The 18,006-nt window shown below is 36.0% G+C and overlaps 2 protein-coding genes across 4 annotated transcripts; both read left to right on the forward strand.

Annotated features, from left to right (window-relative positions):
• The first annotated feature begins 1,654 nt into the window (after positions 1 to 1,654).
• Positions 1,655 to 10,149, forward strand: LOC143462090 (radial spoke head 10 homolog B-like). The gene is made up of 20 exons (XM_076960130.1): positions 1,655 to 1,813; positions 2,135 to 2,214; positions 2,323 to 2,556; positions 2,817 to 2,944; positions 3,079 to 3,193; positions 3,454 to 3,654; positions 3,917 to 4,093; positions 4,938 to 5,085; positions 5,299 to 5,417; positions 5,605 to 5,791; positions 5,950 to 6,064; positions 6,227 to 6,464; positions 6,666 to 6,773; positions 6,928 to 7,034; positions 7,237 to 7,327; positions 7,414 to 7,480; positions 7,562 to 7,690; positions 7,942 to 8,128; positions 8,703 to 8,799; positions 9,567 to 10,149. Exons 1-20 carry the CDS (start codon positions 1,777 to 1,779, stop codon positions 9,657 to 9,659), a joined length of 2,658 nt encoding a protein of 885 aa, XP_076816245.1. The 5' UTR covers positions 1,655 to 1,776; the 3' UTR covers positions 9,660 to 10,149.
• Positions 10,150 to 10,904: 755 nt separating this feature from the next.
• LOC143462091 (spastin-like) lies at positions 10,905 to 17,850 on the forward strand. 3 transcript variants are annotated; one of them, XM_076960133.1, is made up of 13 exons: positions 10,905 to 12,308; positions 13,788 to 13,958; positions 14,142 to 14,210; positions 14,397 to 14,560; positions 14,860 to 14,990; positions 15,136 to 15,239; positions 15,368 to 15,504; positions 15,883 to 15,958; positions 16,235 to 16,406; positions 16,625 to 16,818; positions 16,937 to 16,977; positions 17,089 to 17,220; positions 17,347 to 17,850. In XM_076960133.1, exons 1-12 carry the CDS (start codon positions 12,212 to 12,214, stop codon positions 17,212 to 17,214), a joined length of 1,482 nt encoding a protein of 493 aa, XP_076816248.1. In that variant the 5' UTR covers positions 10,905 to 12,211; the 3' UTR covers positions 17,215 to 17,220; positions 17,347 to 17,850. The 3 variants fall into 3 exon arrangements, with proteins under 3 accessions (XP_076816248.1, XP_076816247.1, XP_076816246.1); XM_076960132.1 differs by having other exon boundaries at positions 10,909 to 12,308; positions 17,311 to 17,850; XM_076960131.1 differs by having other exon boundaries at positions 10,911 to 12,308; positions 17,289 to 17,850.
• The last annotated feature ends 156 nt before the right edge of the window (positions 17,851 to 18,006 follow it).

Consider the following 18,006-nt stretch of genomic DNA (forward strand, 5'->3'; position numbering starts at 1 on the left):
GGCAAAATTGACGCTTAATGATAAAATTGCTGTTCAGGTTCATACCGTTATGGTGCAGAACTAAACAGTTGACTTTTATAACTAGCGTGCAAAGCGTTTTGATGGTCTTTTTAGCTTTCTGAAATAAGTTTGTGGTTTTCATCTTTGATAAGTAGCCTACCGTACTACGCTATATACGTAGATTGCAGTTAACTAAAAAGGTGTTGAAAGCTAGTTAGAGAGACTATAGGCTATGCTTACTATACGGTATGTCAGTACCGCATGTGCTGCATGGTATCTAAATGTAGAGACATCAAATCGTTACAAGTGTTTTTCTATCATTTTTGTGCAAAAAACAGCATATATCAAAGTAGAAACATGTAACAGGAACTAAAAAGCAGCCACACATTGTGAGTTTGACTTCACATTTAAACTATTTATTTACAATTACGTCTATATTTTCTCAATGATGAAATTATACTGTGAAAAGTGTCACACACACAAGCTTGAAACTTATAAACATACTAGCCATGCCATTTCTTGTTTACGTTAAGTATACTATATGAAGAAAACAAGTTAGGGTGTTAGAATGCTACTTTGCAATAAAGCCAGCTTGAACTTAATGCCAACTTGAATTTAGAAAGCGTTGCAGGCGTATCAAAATTTTTATATTTGCTTTCTCGATTTCTCATTGAAAAGTGCCACACTTTCATAATTGCCATATGAGTCATAGGCTACTTGCCTTCCTTTCCACTATAAATACAGTCGGAAGAGAAATGAATGTGCTGGACACGTGTCATAGCAGGTTTTCAGTATACCTTTTCCACATTATTCTGAGTTCCAAAGCTTAGGTGGAGAAATTGTGCTTTTACATGACAATTCAAAGTGTTAGGAGTTGAATATTGGTGCAACAATGCAACAATTTTAAAAGGATTTACACTAAACTGAGTTTAAGGTTTGTTCATGCATAAAGTCTTATTGATAAACTGCATTTATCTAATACATTCCTGTGAAAGTCAGCGTAATTCCACAACCTAACTTCCCGTAAATTCATCGGTCGTTTAACTCTACATATTACTCAGTTAGTATGGGTGGTACATAACTGCATGTCGTTCTCATACCCAACTGAAAGACTGCTTACTAAAATTTGCAAAACAAAGTCCACTTATTAACCGCATTCCAAAATATGGGATTTGATTTTAAAATTGAGTCAGGATGAATTTCATAACCAGTTGTCAAAAAAGCTTGTTGACACATGTTGCACTGTAGTTAAATTATTATATTTTTAATTTAATTGTAATCCTAGGCCTAATTGAAGAGAAAACACACGAATTTTGTTACCTTGACATGTGTTGGCGCTTTGGTAGCGTTGTGTTTTATCATCAAGATATGAAATTTGCTAAGTTTCTTAAAATATCTAGTGTTAGTATTTTAACCAATAATTCTTAATGTTACCATTCAGTGTTTCCATTGTTAGCGGTGTTCTGGTAAAGTAGACGCTGGCATTACTGGATATCTAGAGGCGTCTATGTCTGTAGCATTACACACACAGGAACATAAGCATGTAGTGAAGTCTGAGATAATACTTTTTATTTATCCAAGGTTTTTACCCTGATATGTACGCTACATAAAAACGTAAAATACAGTAATACTTCACACTTTTCATTTCAGTTAATAATTCAGAAGTGAGTTATTAATTTCATGTGAAGATTTAATTGTGTTGTGCAATGAAGTGAAAGGATATGTTTGCAATGAATATGAAGTTCTATCAATGATTGTTTTGTTCAACTGGATTAAATGGCAAAGGGACAAAAGCTTTCTGCTTCAAGAGAAGGTTGTAATTTATGCATCTCTAAATTTTCATTTCTATGTTGTTAAGGATGAAGCAATTGTTGAAATGTTAATGGTTTGGATAGTTGCTCAAATCTAATATCAACATGTTCAAACAAACAGATTTTGTTCTTACTTGACTTACATGTGGTTGTAAGACGTCTTTCCAACTTTAAAGCTTTATTTCAGCTGTTATCTGCAGATTATTTTAACAATATTTTTCATGATAAGATTGATGATTGCTTTTATCATTGTGGTTTATAACCATACAGTTTCAGAACTCATCGTTAGTTTAATTTTCTTTATAAAATTTATCGTTTTACAGCTCAGTCTTCAGCGAAGAATAAAAAGAATTCTGAAAATAACAAAGGTGGATTAAAGTCTCAACCAAATGTTGGTGATGACGTAAGAAACATGCTGCATTTCTTTCTATCGCATTAACAAAATTATTTTGATGGTAGTAAGTATTTGTATTGTGTATCGGTACAGAGTTGTATCTCCCAATTTTTGCAGGCTGCAAATGATGTTTTTGAACATCTTGAGACAAAGTCTGTAGCTGAGAGTGACAGTGGTAGACCTTGTGGTGATCTCCTGTCAACACCGCCCCCTCCAAAAGTGAAGGAGTCGGAATATGATGAACCACCATTGTCTGACATCATCGTGTCACGCTACGAAGGGGATCGGGCTAAGACCGGTCATTTTGAGGGGCAGGGTGAAGCGTGGTTTATCGGTGGTAACAAGTACAAGGTGAGTCATTTGCCTTCTTTCTTCTTTTGAAAATGAGGTTTTAGCCAGTCCCAGTGGCAAACATTTTTATGTTGCTTATTTACTGTCTTATTTAACATGTTGTGCCGTTTCAGTGTATATGTTTCTTAGTCATGGATAAATGCCTTATCTTCTTTTAAAACCTATTGATGTAAAATTATTTAGAGTTAAGGTTATTCATAATTAGAATATTTATTTGTTGATGATTAATTATATAATTAATTTTTGATTTTTCAAACCAGGGCTATTTCTCTGACGGCGTTATGCATGGCAAAGGCAAATATGTTTGGAGTGACGGAATGCAGTATGAAGGCGATATGAACAATAATCAGATATCAGGTTATGGCAGATATGAATGGCCGGATAAAAGGTGAATATTTGATTTAAGACATAATTTTTCTACAGTAGGTCCTAAGTAGACTGTCATTATTTAAATAAAGCACGTGCTAGATTAGGGTGTTAGTTTCTTGGCTAACTTAGAGCAAACATTATTCTATTTTACAGTTATTATGAGGGAGAGGTGCTTAATGGCTTGAGACATGGTGTTGGAGTGTTTAAGTCCTCAAAACACAATGTTTCCTATTCTGGTCAATGGTACCTAGGAAAGAGACATGGCAGAGTATGTCCAGTGTTGTTTTTAATGTTTACGGTTTTTTAATATTCACTCTATGTTTAAGTGAATGAAATAAAACATATGATTGCTTATTAACATATTATCATACCAAAAGGTATTGACTGTATAGTTTTTTGTTGTTGTTTAGTTTACGTTCGTATCTAAGTTTTAACTACACAGATCAAGGACTTGCGTTGAAAGTTAAGATGTTGTTGTTTTATGTCACATTACGAGTATTTTACATTGCAACAAAATTATTCTTGCAGGGAATAATGCATTATAGTGAGCACTCGTGGTATGAGGGTGATTGGGTTAACAACACTCGGCATGGCTGGGGTGTTCGACGTTACAACACGGGAAATGTTTTTGAGGGACAGTGGGTAAATGACAAGAGGCACGGGGAGGGAACAATGAGGTGGCTGACAACCGATGAGTCTTATTCTGGAATTTGGGAGAATGGTGTACAAGTACGGAATTTTTCTTGTAATATTAAATTTATTTTGAACCGCCAGTTAAGGGATTTTTTAATTTTAATGAAAATATAGCGCTTGCTCGTGGTGTTCGGTAGCTATAAGAATTAGTCTTTCAACTATTTACAAATGGAAAAATTTAAGCACATTTTGCATGACAAAAGTGAAGAACTATCTGTTGTAGTTGAGCAGTATCGTATTGGTTTAGAAATTGATTTGAGTTTTGATGTAGATTGTTGATTTAAAAAAAAATTTCCAGCATGGTTGTGGAACTCATACCTGGTACTTGCACCGAGTGCCAGGTTCGCAGTATCCATTGAGAAACGAATATGTTGGAGATTTTGTCAATGGGCTTCGTCATGGCCATGGAAAATTCTTCTTTGCCAGTGGCGCTGTTTATAATGGGGAGTGGGAAAATAACAAAAAACATGGATGGGTGAGTGAATTAAAACTCTACAGTAACTCACATTATAAAACATAAAATAACTCTACATAATATGTCTAATGTCTACATTGTTGTCCAGTTATATCAATTCTATGTACGTGGAATGAAATTTTATTCACTACACTTGTATAGTTTGATTAAGCAGTGGCAAATTATCGTAGTTTATTTAAGTTGTTGCAAATGTAGTTTTAGTGCTTTAATGGCAATGCATTGCATAGTTTTGTTAGCAGTGAAAAGATTGCACCTTTGCTCACCAATGACTGTAAACATGTTAAAAACTTATCTTTGTTTTTGCATCAACACTGTTTGTTTTACAAAGTCACACGTATGGAATTTGCTGCCCATAGGTGGTAGCAAATATGCCTGTATTTTTATTTGTCGGTCTTGAAAGGTGTTTTCATGTAAGTATTTCTTGACGCAAGAGTGCCAGATGTGAAAGGAAAACTCTTAAGTTATCAAAATGTTCAGGATGTCGTGATGGCTTAAATTTCCCATTGTCTTTTTGACACGTTTGTAACCCTATATTTTATTCTTTCTTCATCACCGCTGTGTCCACTTGGTCATCTCAAGTAACATCTCTGTAGATTTCTCATTCAAACTAAAAGAATATTGTAAGCACAGATGGAAAGCACTTCTTCTTAATGTAATAGATTAATTTAAAGAAACAGATTTTAAGAGATAGAGCCATATGTATGAGGAAAATATTAGTAACTTAATTAATAACTTATATCAAGAAATGGTTAGTTAGTCATTAATCAAAGTAGGCTGTGACATAAATCCAACTGTTAATTTGTTAGATTTAATCATTCAGAAACATCTTTCTTGTCGTTTTTAGGGAAAGTTTGTTTTTAAGAATGGCAGAGTGTTTGAAGGACAGTTTGAAAATGACCACATGGTCGACCACCCAAGTTTCAAGTTAGATGGCAATGAATCACCTGACTTGACCAACGTTCGGACTCGTACGCCAGTTGGGTGGGAAGAAGGTAATTTTGGTTTATGCTGCTAAGAAGACGTTATCATGTTATAACCATGACCGGATAACATAATTGTGTTACCTTAGTTTTGTAAAATACTTTTAATTTTTGGATGTTCCGTGTTTGATAGAATAAAACGTTTGCCAACGAGATGCGCTTTACATTGCAAATAATGTGACTACATTCTCATAAAATTCATTTCAACGTGGCTACATGTTTTAGCGGAAGAGGAAATGTCGAAAGATGGAAGCGGCAATTTACTTGGACCAAGCCTCACTCTTGAAATTGATTCTCTGCTCGACAATTTTCAGGAAAGTCAGAGGGAAAATGAATTAAAACAAGTAGGTGGCATGTTTAAGAGTCTTCCCTATGTACGACATAGCAGTTCATGTTTCCATCAAAGTGTGAATGGTTTGGCTTTGTTTCTTTTTATCAAAGATGTTTTTTACGTGCAATAGTTTTCCATAGTTTGTATGCGCATTTTTTCATTTGCTGATCATTTTTCTTACACTGCAATACTTTTTGCAGGTAACATTCCTAATGTTGCGCAATGTCTCTGTTTTGAGACGTGTCTATAGCTTCTACAGTGCCCTGGGTCATGACCGATCGCCTGACAATACGTTTGTCATGACACGATTTCAGTTTTGGAGATTCCTGAAGGATTGCAGAATCCACTATCATAGTCAATCACTGTCTGAAATGGATCGAGCCATTGGTGCGGAAAACATTACATTTGACCTAACAGTAGTGACTCTATTAATATTCTAACCGATTCAGTAATACAGTTTTTACTGTGCGTCTCCATTCAGCGCATCAAAAGGAGATAGCAGTTTCCGATTATCTCTTTCCTTTTGATGGTTTTTCTTTCTTTAGCAAAATGTCATGCTTCTGGTGATGTTCATAACCCCATGGAGAAGTTGCTTCTGAGAGAGTTTCTCACAAATTGTGTTGTTCTTGGCTATCTCATTTACAACAAGGAAGAAAAACAGTAAGAATTGTATTTTCATTTAATTTGATCTAACGGAAGTAAAAACAAAGCTTGCATTTTGAGACAGAAAAGTTGTTTTTTTCACCTTTGTAATAACTTAGCGTTACAAAAGATGATTATAATGAAGCAATTTATTAAGTTTTATCCAACTCACAATGACAGGAATAAGAATGCGAAAACAACAGTCTTGTCTCGTTGTTTGCAACGCTTGATCAATGAGCATATTTTGAAGCACTCTTGTCGCGTTGGAGGTCATTTCTTGTCAGAACCACGCCGTGCAGTCAACGCGTTAGCGTACATGGATCGCTCTTGGCACATTTATCAAAGGATGTGCACATACAGAAAAGAGACCCCATATGAACCTACACTGTGCATGCGACAGTTTTTATTTTTACTGAAGGTAGTTCTGAACACATGGCGGACTTAAAAAACTACCAGATATTTTTTGAATGTCACAACTGGTTTCAAAATGTAATTTTGTACTGCACTCCAAATAATTGATGTAATGATCTATTTTTGTTGCAACAACATAACATAACAACGAAATAAATTAGTCATGGCATAGCTCATAATACCTTGTTTTGTTTGTCAATGTCGCAAGGATTTGAAAATAATTGGCCCCCAGCTCAGCACACGAACTGTGTTGGATATCTTGGCAGATGATGACCCAGCTGTCTCTGATGGGGACAGCTGTAACATGGAGATAGAGGTAGAGAATTCTTAGCTCTTAGAAAGTGCTCCAAATCACTTTGTGCTTGCCGTGAAAGATGTTTTAGAACAAATTTAACCAGATTTACTCAAAAATCAACTGAAAATTATACAGTCATTGATTGTACTCGTCAAAATCCTTTTGCAAAATCTAGATGACGTTTCTGGAATTTTTTGAAGCCCTGATCGGTCTGGCGTTGAACTTCACTCCTCCTGCTGAAACCACGGAAACGCCCATCTATGTAGAAGAGAAACCTACCAGGTAAAATTTCTCTTCATTGCCTGGCAGTGGTAAACCCGCATTTTTAATGAACGTCAACCTAACTCATATAGAAAATCTAAACGCTTATTGAATTAATGACAATTTATAACCATTTTATCCTTTACTTTTGAGGAAATGCATAATAATCTGGCCGTTAATATGTTTTCAAACTTCACAAGGGTGTTGGTCTATTTCACCACAGGTCATCTCGTCCTCAATCATCCATCAGTCAAATGATATCAGAAGCCGGGGAAGGCAACGTTGCCATGTCAACGGATTCGTTGTCATTAATGGTAAAATGATTGCAAATTGATCCAGGTTGAAATTTTAAAAGTGTGCCACACTTCACTTCACCAATTTGCATCGTTTATTTTGGCAGGACGGAGAGAGTCGAGTTGGATCGAAGCTAACTAATGTTTTAAGCAAGCATTCATTTTCCCATGCAGGTACCAATGCTACACTTTACACGTCTAAAACAGGGGTTAATTATATTGATCGCGTCACTGCTAACGCTTCTCTTAAACCAGGAGGTGGCAGCACTGGAGCCTTTCTTCACACACTCTCTCAACTCAGTGTGCATGAGGATGCGGCACAAGCAGCTGATGACGCTTCATCTCTTCCTCAAGATGGCGATTCTCATCCCAACCATGCTACAGGTAGTTTGCACAATTTTGGGATTTTTTTTAACGATTTGGATTACTTGTTTGCATATTCGATTTGTCACTTTCATTTCACGAGAGATGATTTTTGAAGTTATTGACAATCAGTCTTGATATTAATTCCATTACTTGTCATATCATCTCCCATGTTTTGGTTATTGTTAATATTTGCATTGCATCTGTTTTGTGGTTGATTTGAAATTCTCTTTAAACTGATCCAATATTCAACCATGTCAATTATGCTGTAGAAGGGGAAGGTGAAAATTCTCAAGAGAATGAGTTCAACATTTGGTGCAGCAAACTGAACATCTTCTTCACCCAGCACCTCTTTCCAACGTGGAATCGACTGGAAGCGCTACGTAATCGAGCTGCAAAAGAGCGTGTTGCTCAGGAGGAAAAGAAACGTCAGATGAGCGTTGAACAGGAAGTCCAGCGGTGAGAAGCGAAGGCTTTTTATCAGTTAAATATTTTAGTGTGTCTTCGTGTCGCTACGTGCAAAAGACTTGTCAGCAAGATTCTCTGATCGGATTTATGCATATTACAAGAAACTTGATAATAAGTTGATATTTACCAATATCTAACCAAGAATCACTGATAGCATTGTGTTAAATTTCGCTTTTCTATGTCAGTGGTTCTTAACCTTTATAAACCTGCCGAACCCTTACGCTTATCTGCAAGCTTTCGTTGAACCACAAATTTTCGCTGATTCACAAAAACAAAAATCTACCACTTTTAATAGTAATACATTACTGTATCAATGATACTTCTGTTGTTGTTTTTCGGAGACCAATAGTGAGATTCGAGGCTTTGTCTCGGAAACAATAATTCTCATGTAATTTTCTAATATTTTCCAAAAATATTCGCTGATATACCATTCAGTAGGCCGTGTGTTAATTTTTCAGAGGAGGTTCGCGCCGAACCACTGAAAACGCTTCGTCGAACCCTGGTTAAGAACCACTGTTCTATGTCTTCAATGAAACAGTACTTCTTAATTGTTATTTTCTTGCAGGAGAAAACTTCTCAACAGCCAGGAACCTCCAGAGGAACCAGAACCCACTCCTCCACCGGACACAGAATGCAGCTCGGCTGGTATGGAGGATGTCCAGGTAACTAATTTCTTCGTTTAAATTAATAAGATTTTTAATAAAAACAATGCATGCAACAAATGTTCCTGCAACAGGGTTCCACGACATATGGCCGCGGGAAAGTGGCCGCGAACAAACTCACCGGGGTCAACTGAACGTGACGTAAATTGACCGCAGACAAACTGACTGTGACATAAACTGGCCGGCGATCAAATTAACCGTCGATAAATTGGCCGGCGATCAAATTAACCGACGACAAATTGGCCGTCAAAAGGTCAAAATTCTAATTCACTATCTAGTCACTTCTGTTTATTTCAATAAACGTTTCAATGTGTATTGAAATAAAAAACAATTTTGTTAAAAAAAAAGGAAATAGTTACAAACAAATATTTACTTTACATATCATATACTACCGAGTTTAAAATTTTGACCTTTTGACGGCCAATTTGTCGCCGGTTAATTTGATCGCCGGCCAATTTATCGACGGTTAATTTGATCGCCGGCCAGTTTATGTCACAGTCAGTTTGTCTGCGGTCAATTTACGTCACGTTCAGTTGACCCCGGTGAGTTTGTTCGCGGCCACTTTCCCGCGGCCATATGTCGTGCTCCCCTGCAACAGGTTGCAATGAATTACAAAGAATTATTGTACGTAATAAAAAGGAAGAGATGCTGAGTACTCCAGCAATGCTTTTTATCAACGTTTTAGCTTCAGTGTAGTATTGGTGAACTTCATACGTAAAGGACAGTATTTCACTTTGCACGATAAAAATTCGTAAACTGTGTTTCAGATCTTGGAAACAGCCGAAACTGGCAGGGCTACGGCCTCGACGGCAAGTATGCAGAGCGGTGGTAAAAGTGGAAAGTCAAAGAGAAGAAAGTAGAAGTGAAGATAAAACATTTTTAAACATAAGTTTTCTTTAAAACCGATTTTTGTTCTGCACTTTTTATAATTTTTTAACCACGTTTAATCACATAATTTTTTTCTTTTCTAAAAAACGTTTTTAGTAGGTGGTAGTTTCACCGAAGACGTAATTTAATGTTTATCTGTACCATTTTCTAAAAGCCTTGCAACTAATCTGTGTACTAAATTAGAACTTTTCATTTAAAAGAATTGTACGTGGAGTCTAACGGAGTATTTCTGTATATTGTTTATAAATACTAAATATTTATTTATTTCTGTAATGTATTGTAGGCTCTTGCATGACCGTGAATATTGTTTCAGATTTATGTCGACGTTTCAAACACTTGACATATAAGCGATTTTCTCATTAAAAATGTATGATTATAGCATTTTTACTTCCTGCAATTGTATTTATATGTGCGAAATTTTTTTTGTAATAAATATGAACCTTTGCCATTTAGCGCTGAACGCAAAAATATGGTTATTCGTCATGTTTAAAAGTTTGGGTTGACAAGGTCAAGCATTCTGCTTCACTGGATTGTTCTGCACTGGTATGTTAGAACTGCAAGGTTTAAATAAATTAGTTTGACGAAGGTAAAAAATAAAAATGTTTATAATGATGAATTTAGGCTGTGAAAGGAAAACAAAATGCTCATAGGTGTAGATTGTATAAGTCAAGTTCCACAAAGTTTATGCTTGACGTGAAGGACATTTATCTTTTAAGTACGAAAATACGGGAATTTTTATAAGCCCTGTAGAATGAATATGACACTCGGGACTGTTTGAAGGCATTGTGAAAGTTGATTTAGAATGATGTTCATGTTACCAAGGTAGAGGTTTAACAAAGGGTCTCGTGATCAAGGAGTTGTTAGCATAGTCTCCTGACTTCAACCCAAAAAACAAAAATAATTGCGCAATAATATACGTACTTATGTAGAGATTAGGTACAAGACTAGGTACCTACAAAACAGAAGTGCGAAATTGGTTTTTTCTTGTTTCTTGGAAATTAACAGACAGTTGTTAAACTGTAATTGTTTTATGTACGATTTTTTTGGTTCATAGATTCAGAAGCTGGCAATACCTTGGGGGTTTCCCTTACCCGAACAGAAATTTGATAGAAGCTACTGTAGGCTTATTAACTTTTTACCAAATGGCCTTTACATTTTGCAATCGATGTCATCAACGTATGAAATCGTTTAGTGATAGTTATATAAACAAATTTTAGTTCATTTAGTGTAGTTTTACCTGTTAAGATTAATAGATTACGCACATACTGTTTTTGGTGTTTAGTAAGTTTCCACTGGAATAGGCCTATTAGGCTATTCCAAGCTATTAGCTTCAGGATATAATCAGGTTGTCATGGTAAGAAGGTAGGGGTATAGGCTAGCTTCAAAAGCTTTATTTTTCGGAAAGCAGAAAGGGACACAATTTCATGGTTCAGTACTTTAGTAGTCTCTGGAGGTGCAAAATCACCTGAAAGTTACTAAACTGTGACGTCTTTTTGCATAAAAGTTAAGATTTTGTCGAAATAGTCTCAAAAGCTATGGCCTACTGGCCTATACCCTACAGGCTACAAAATGAGAACATTAACTGATTCTATTTCAGTCTGCCTGTACTCTGACGAATTTAATTTCTACTTTTTTGGCATAACCAACTCCTTTGCAAACTTTACGAATTTGATGATTTGGTGTCAGCTAAACAAAACAGCCCTATCTTTTACTGTCAGAAAGGAAAACTCCAGTATAAGTGGCATGAAAATTCTAAGCCTTTCCTAGGTGGTTTTTGTTTAAACGCCATTTTTCAACCTTGTAATACCAACCTTAATCAACAACCATCATTTATCACCCCTTGACGGCCATAAGCAAGTTCTACTTATAACTGTTATAAGTTTATAATAAAATTTAGGTTGCAGTCAATAAAGTTGACGTACCTGCCATTGCAATAAAATAAAGTAATAAAATTTTCACAGCACAATTGGCAAACTTTGCCAACGAAAAACCGGTATTCTAGTGGCACCATGCTTCCTACTACAAGCTCTCTACAGGCCTATTGTTTATGAAGAGTGAAACTGAAAAACAAAATTTGGGTAGACTTTTTAAAAAAAAAATATGGTCTATTTGAACAATTTATATGATTGTTTCTAGTTCTATATTTGTGAACAAGAAGACTTTTTTCAGAAACACAAGGTGAAGGCTGGGATATCCTAACCTTGAAAAAATTTAATCAAGCTAGCCTAGGCTAGATATTTTACACTTCCAGTAAAAACAAGTTTTTTTCAGATGGGCGTGTAGGGTTGTAATTCTTTAGGTAGCCACGTGGGGATAAAAAAATCTATAATTAATAAGGTTACTAGTTGCAACATATATCATCAAAACCTAGACAGTTTATAATAAGCTAGCAATAAATTTAAACAGCCTACGTTTTTCCTTTTTTGAAATCTTTTGTTTAACCAGAATTAGTTTAAAAGGATTTTAGATTGTCTGGTAGTTTTTCTTGAATGTCTGGTAGTTTTCGGTGGTGCCCGGAGCTAATATGTCTGCAGAAACTCTTTTGCAGAAAGTGAAAAGATATCATTCGGAGTCATTTGAATGTATAAAAAAAGCTTTGGAAATTGATGAAAACCAGAATGGTAAAATAGATCTTAATTGTGTAGCCTGGTTAATTTTATTGATATAAAGTTTAAACCTATTTGAACTGAAACTACGATTCCGCTTCTACTACGATTGCAAAACCACTTCTACTACGATTGTGTACTACAAGATTTTAGTTATATATATGTATATATGTATAATAGTTGCTCGCATAACTTTGAAAATGTAGCTGTAGACTTACCATAATTCTGAAAAGAGGGACAAATTATACAATAACATGCATTATGATATCATAAATGTATCCTAAAAGATGTTCATAAGGATATAATCCAATGGGATATTTCCAATCCATAAGGATATAATCCAATGACAGAACAATGACGTGACGCGAGTACTCAGCGTGTCATTTATCATTCATTATTGTTTATTGAGCAACCTTGCTGTGTAACTCTTAGTTTAAGCTTAATTCTTACATTACATTACATTACTGTGTATACTGGCGTATAAGCCCCCTTGCGTTTTTCACCGGCGACAAACGTTAGGCATCATAGAGAAGACGACTGCTACCACTACTTGAACGTCATGCAAAATGTATGCAATGACCGTTGTCGTTTGTTACCGCTGCAAAATGGTTCCATGCAACAGTAAATGCTTGCGTTCGACAATAATTGCAAAAGAGAAAGTACAATACATGTCTCATTTTGCGCATTTGTTTTCGTTACTAGTAAGCAATGAAAATAAAGAAACGATGACTTTACATGGCAAATGCTTAATCGTGCTCATACCATAGCACCAAGTTCGCGATCGAAAAATACAGTTGAGCTTTTGCACATGAATCCACTGCCTGCCAAACAAATGTAGGCCGTGGGCCAAATTCGCAAGTTAATTAGATTGTGCTGGCACATACAGTATTATAATTAAGATGATCAACATGAACTACATAATCGTGTGTCAAATAAAGAATTATTGCAACCAGTCTTATTTTATTTGTCTAACACAGTTGTAAATCGTTATGCTGCACAGTGTTATCGCTTTGGTCTGTTAGTTCTGTCCATGTCACAGTCTTCCATTACCGCTATACATTGCCGCCTTTTATCTTTTAAAGTCTTTAGCGAAATGACAATGCAGTGCCTTGCTGCCAACACAAGCAGCTGAGACACTTCGTCTGATGAAAAAAAAAATGCATTTCCGCCAAAGTATAGTTTACATTTTAAAGCGATCGTTTTGAAACATGGTTGCAAAATCAACTACTTCAAAGTGTCAATTGTAAACCATAACATTTGTCTTACTTTACTGAACAACGACTTCGCATGTAAAATTCTTTTATTTTGTTGTTTGAAGATGACCACGTGCGGTCTGTTTATCGCAGGAACGGAATTTGGCTGATCAGACATAAATTTTTTTACAAAATTTTGGTCGGGTGTATAAGCCCCCTCTCGTTTTTTGGCCCAAAAATTTTAGTCAAAAAAGGGGCCTTATCTGCCGGTATATACGGTAAATTAAGTCATGGTATTCAGGAAAGAAAGAGGATGCCCTCATGTGGTACGATAAAGGCATCAGCATGTTGGAGAAAGGAATTAACGTCCCAAAAATGGGAGCGTCCGTTGATGACAAAACTAAAATCATTCGCATTCAGACCAAGATGATGAAAAATCTTCAGATGGCCAAAGAACGTCAGGATTGCTTAAGTAAGATAAAGATGAGTTGGCAATGGCAACAAGATTACGGTAGTGTATGTATACATTATAAGGTGTTTATAAGTGTACTACTAATGCATGGAACTACAGAAATTCTATGTATATATAGATATAGGTATACTATTCTGACTTCAGATGTCATCCTCTTTATGATAAAATAAATTCTTTTTAAAGATGCTAAGTCATCTACAAGCGAGTCAGTTCTATCAAAACCTACCAGACCTCACAGTGGACCACCGGCTGGTACAATTTTGGAAATAATTGATTAAATAATGAATACATACACTGTACACATTATTATTATACAGATATAATTGTGATTTTTGCTTTGTAGCTCTTTTTATTGTCTTGGTGCGAACGAAACTTTAATTTTCAGCAGTTATACCTCAGTCCTTAATTAATAGCAACTACTTATATATTACTGGATAGCGAAAGAGCCCAAACCTGGCCCATCATCCACCTCCATCAGATCAAAGCCATCATCTGGAGTACTAATACCAAAGTCAACTGCCACTTCTAGAGCAAGGAGCAACATTGCATCTGGAAAACCAGCAGTATCCGCATCTCGAACATCTAATCGTACACCAAACAGGGTAATTATGCTATGTGGTATAATTTGGTGTTAACTTACATACACATAAGTCCAGTGTTTTTAAAAGTAATTTTGAGGACTGAAACGGTCACTTGAATGTCTCCAATGGTCTCTCAAAATTTATACTTCTCCGACTACAGCAGAAAATTAGCAGTTATATTTAGTAGTCGCTGTCTCTTGAAAATCATCAAAACCATAAAAAAACACTGCAACTAGTTAGAGCACAAGCATACTGGTATTAAAAAGACGTGAGGAGTTGTAACAATACCATTCAAGTCCTAATTTTTATCTGTTTTTCAGCCAAGCAGTGCAGAGTCAAAAATCAACCACTCCCAAATCCCTGAGAGCACGAGCAAGTCACGAATTCGTTCAAAACAATTTAAATCTGTTTCATCAGAGATGGCGAACAAAATTATCGACGCAGCTCTCATGTGAGTAGTTTCTAAATTTAAATTCTATTATACTATTTATCAATATCAACATAGCCTCTTATTTTAACTTTTAGCTTGTCGTGTTTAACCTGGAAGTTTTTAATTTTGTAACGTAAACTCACCAAATTTTTTTTGCCATTTTTAGTGAAAAATGTGTCAAGTTTGATGACATTGCGGGGCAGGAGGCAGCAAAAGAAGCCCTGAAAGAAATTGTCATATACCCTGTCCTACGACCCGATCTCTTTATGGGTAAATAAATAATTTTCCATTCAATTGATATTGAAGAATGTCATGTTTTTTGTCAATGTCCTTGTGAGCAAGTTTTTGCCACAACACTAATCCACAAAATAAGAAATATTTAAAAAATTTGTATTCAGGTCTGCGCTCTCCTGCCAAGGGCCTCTTATTATTTGGTCCTCCTGGCAATGGAAAGACTCTTCTTGCAAAAGCTGTGGCTGGCGAGGCGGATGCAACATTTTTTAACATCAGTGCTGCAACACTCACATCGAAATGGGTGAAAATTTGACTTATATATTTTCACTGTGACTTCAGTGGAGTTTTGTTTTAGTAATCTTTTTGTTTACTTAATGAGATCATTTCCTAGTACCTGCGTCATAATGTAAATAGTTTTAAAAAAAGTCAAACAAATCAATGAAGATATTGTAATTTATGATATTACATTATTCATGTCCTAGTTAAATTCAGTATCGATGAATTTCAGCATGTTTGTATGCTGTTATGATGAAAATTAGGGTATTTGCAACTGATACGGATGTGTTCTAAATCACATTCAAATGATGAATGATATCTAACATGTAGTATGTTTTGAAGAGTTTAATTATGACCAATAAATCAACAATAACACTGAAATTATATTGTCAATATATCTTAGGTTGGTGAAGGAGAGAAAATGGTGAAAGCATTATTTGCCGTCGCCAGAGAAGTGCAACCAAGTATTGTCTTCATAGGTGAGATGTAAAATGCTTCTACTGCAGCATTATGTGTGAGTGACATTAAATCTCAAAACCCATAACTGTACTTATCACTTCAAGCATTTTTATGATGTCTGTAAGTTTCTCCGAGCTTAAAGATGGCCTAATGCACCAAAGCACATTTTACTCATGATTTCATAGAGAGTTTAGTGTCATTGGAATCCATGTTCCACTACAAACTTCACTTGTTGTAATGCGATAAAGCCCTCAAATTCATCACAACCCATCTTTAATGGTTCTGTCTTCATGCAGATGAAATAGACTCCCTTCTTCGAGCAAGGCAAGAAAACGACTCCGATGCAGCTCGAAAGATACAGACGGAATTCTTCCTCCAGTTCGACGGAGTCGGTACTAATCCCAACGATAGAATCTTGGTGATGGGAGCGACAAATAGACCCCAAGAGCTTGACGATGCTGCACTGAGGTGACAAGTTTTAGTGGTAAAAAGTAGTTTGAGCTTTAACTAGTTTTCAGTTTTAAGTTTTGAGTTTTAGTTATACAACTAGCTGACCAGATAGTTGACCTTTCACTGCACTTAAAACTGTGCATCTTTTAAATCTTTTGTCCGATGGATTCTTTTGTACGTTGGATTTTTCTTGTTTGTGAAGAAGCAAAACCTTCATCTATCATTTGTCTTTCCAGGCGGTTTCCGAAACGAATTTATGTTCGTTTACCGGACGCGCAAACCAGAGAACATCTCTTTAAAATGCTTTTGTCAAAACTTGAGAACTCCTTAAGCGCAGCTGACATTCACAAACTTTCTAAGATGTGCGATAATTATTCGTTTAGTGACTTAACCGACCTTGCAAAGGACGCTGCCATGGGACCAATACGTGGTAAGCGATCTCTTGCTATTTGAAGATAACTGAAGTGAAATTGTTTTTACTTAATTTCTTTTCTAGTTTGTTCTTATGTTTGTTCATTAAATTCTGTTGGATGCATCGTACTTTACAGAGCTTCCTCGAGATGTAATGATGACCATAGAAGCAAGCAAGGTAAAAATGCACAGTTTCTTTTTTACATCATCAGTAGTTGTACATTTCTTCGATAAATAAGTGACAAGTAAACTTCACATCGGACGTGTAACCATCCCCTCTCTTTCGTAGATGAGAAAAATAAACTTAAACGATTTCACCAAGTCGCTGCATAAAATCCGTCCAAGCGTCGACGTGTCTTTGTTACGAACCTACGAGCAATGGAATAATAAACACGGAGATACGTCGAGTCTATGAAAACAGGTCGCACTCTAAACCACAGCATATTTCTTTCAATATGCATCATATCATACGTCTTTCATATTTCAAAGGGCGTATTTCTTGATATACCAGGACAAGCCTACTCGTTCATGCAGAACAGCTTTACAGGTATCTGGATCACAACAGACGCCTGACGTTGGAATCCTGACACTTAGCAAGAAAGTTGAACCAAAGCTGAGCGTTGATTGCAAAGATTCATACATCTTGCTTCGGACTGTGATGCCGTTTTGAGATTGATTTCTTGCCTTCATCTCCCGAAATGCATTGTCCGGCACTTATGCATGTTTTTATACCATGATCTTTGTGTGCTGATGTTTCTATATATTTGCTCAACGTATGTTTGCACGTTATTGCGGGCTTTAGAACGTGGTGGTATTCCGTGCAACTCTAATCATAAAAGTTTTATCGCGCAGAATCGTAGCGTTTGCCTATTTCTTTCTTATACGAAGTTGACGAACGCATAGTTCATCAACGGTCAGTGGAGCGTTTAGGATTGTGTTGGTGGGCAATTTGCTTGACAGATGGGTCAAAGATTTTCACGTTTCTTTACTTTCCTCCAAATATAATGCATTGCTACACTTTTACTTGCAGTAAATATTTGAAATCACTTTTTTCCACCAGACTGCTTCTAACGGCTTGTTATATTCTGTTGATTTGCCACACCGTTTAGCCTACACATGTTCAACGGGCGGCTCGGTCAGATTGCAGAGCATGGTAGGTGCACACTGGAGATTTTCTGCTGAAACGTACTTATTTACTGCATACCGC

This window comes from Clavelina lepadiformis, chromosome 6 (assembly GCF_947623445.1).
Source record: "Clavelina lepadiformis chromosome 6, kaClaLepa1.1, whole genome shotgun sequence".
Lineage (NCBI taxonomy): Eukaryota > Metazoa > Chordata > Ascidiacea > Aplousobranchia > Clavelinidae > Clavelina > Clavelina lepadiformis.

Bases quoted from the DNA above. Each gene is read 5' to 3' on its own strand.
- LOC143462090 (XM_076960130.1), top strand. From the start codon at position 1,777: ATGGCAAAGGGACAAAAGCTTTCTGCTTCAAGAGAAG. The intron at 4,094-4,937 runs GTGAGTGAATTA...TGTCGTTTTTAG, and splicing joins ATAACAAAAAACATGGATGG to GGAAAGTTTGTTTTTAAGAA. The intron at 6,065-6,226 runs GTAAGAATTGTA...TCACAATGACAG, and splicing joins TACAACAAGGAAGAAAAACA to GAATAAGAATGCGAAAACAA.
- LOC143462091 (XM_076960133.1), top strand. From the start codon at position 12,212: ATGTCTGCAGAAACTCTTTTGCAGAAAGTGAAAAGATATCATTCGGAG. The intron at 13,959-14,141 runs GTAAGATAAAGA...TTCTTTTTAAAG, and splicing joins AGAACGTCAGGATTGCTTAA to ATGCTAAGTCATCTACAAGC. The intron at 14,991-15,135 runs GTGAGTAGTTTC...TGCCATTTTTAG, and splicing joins ATTATCGACGCAGCTCTCAT to TGAAAAATGTGTCAAGTTTG.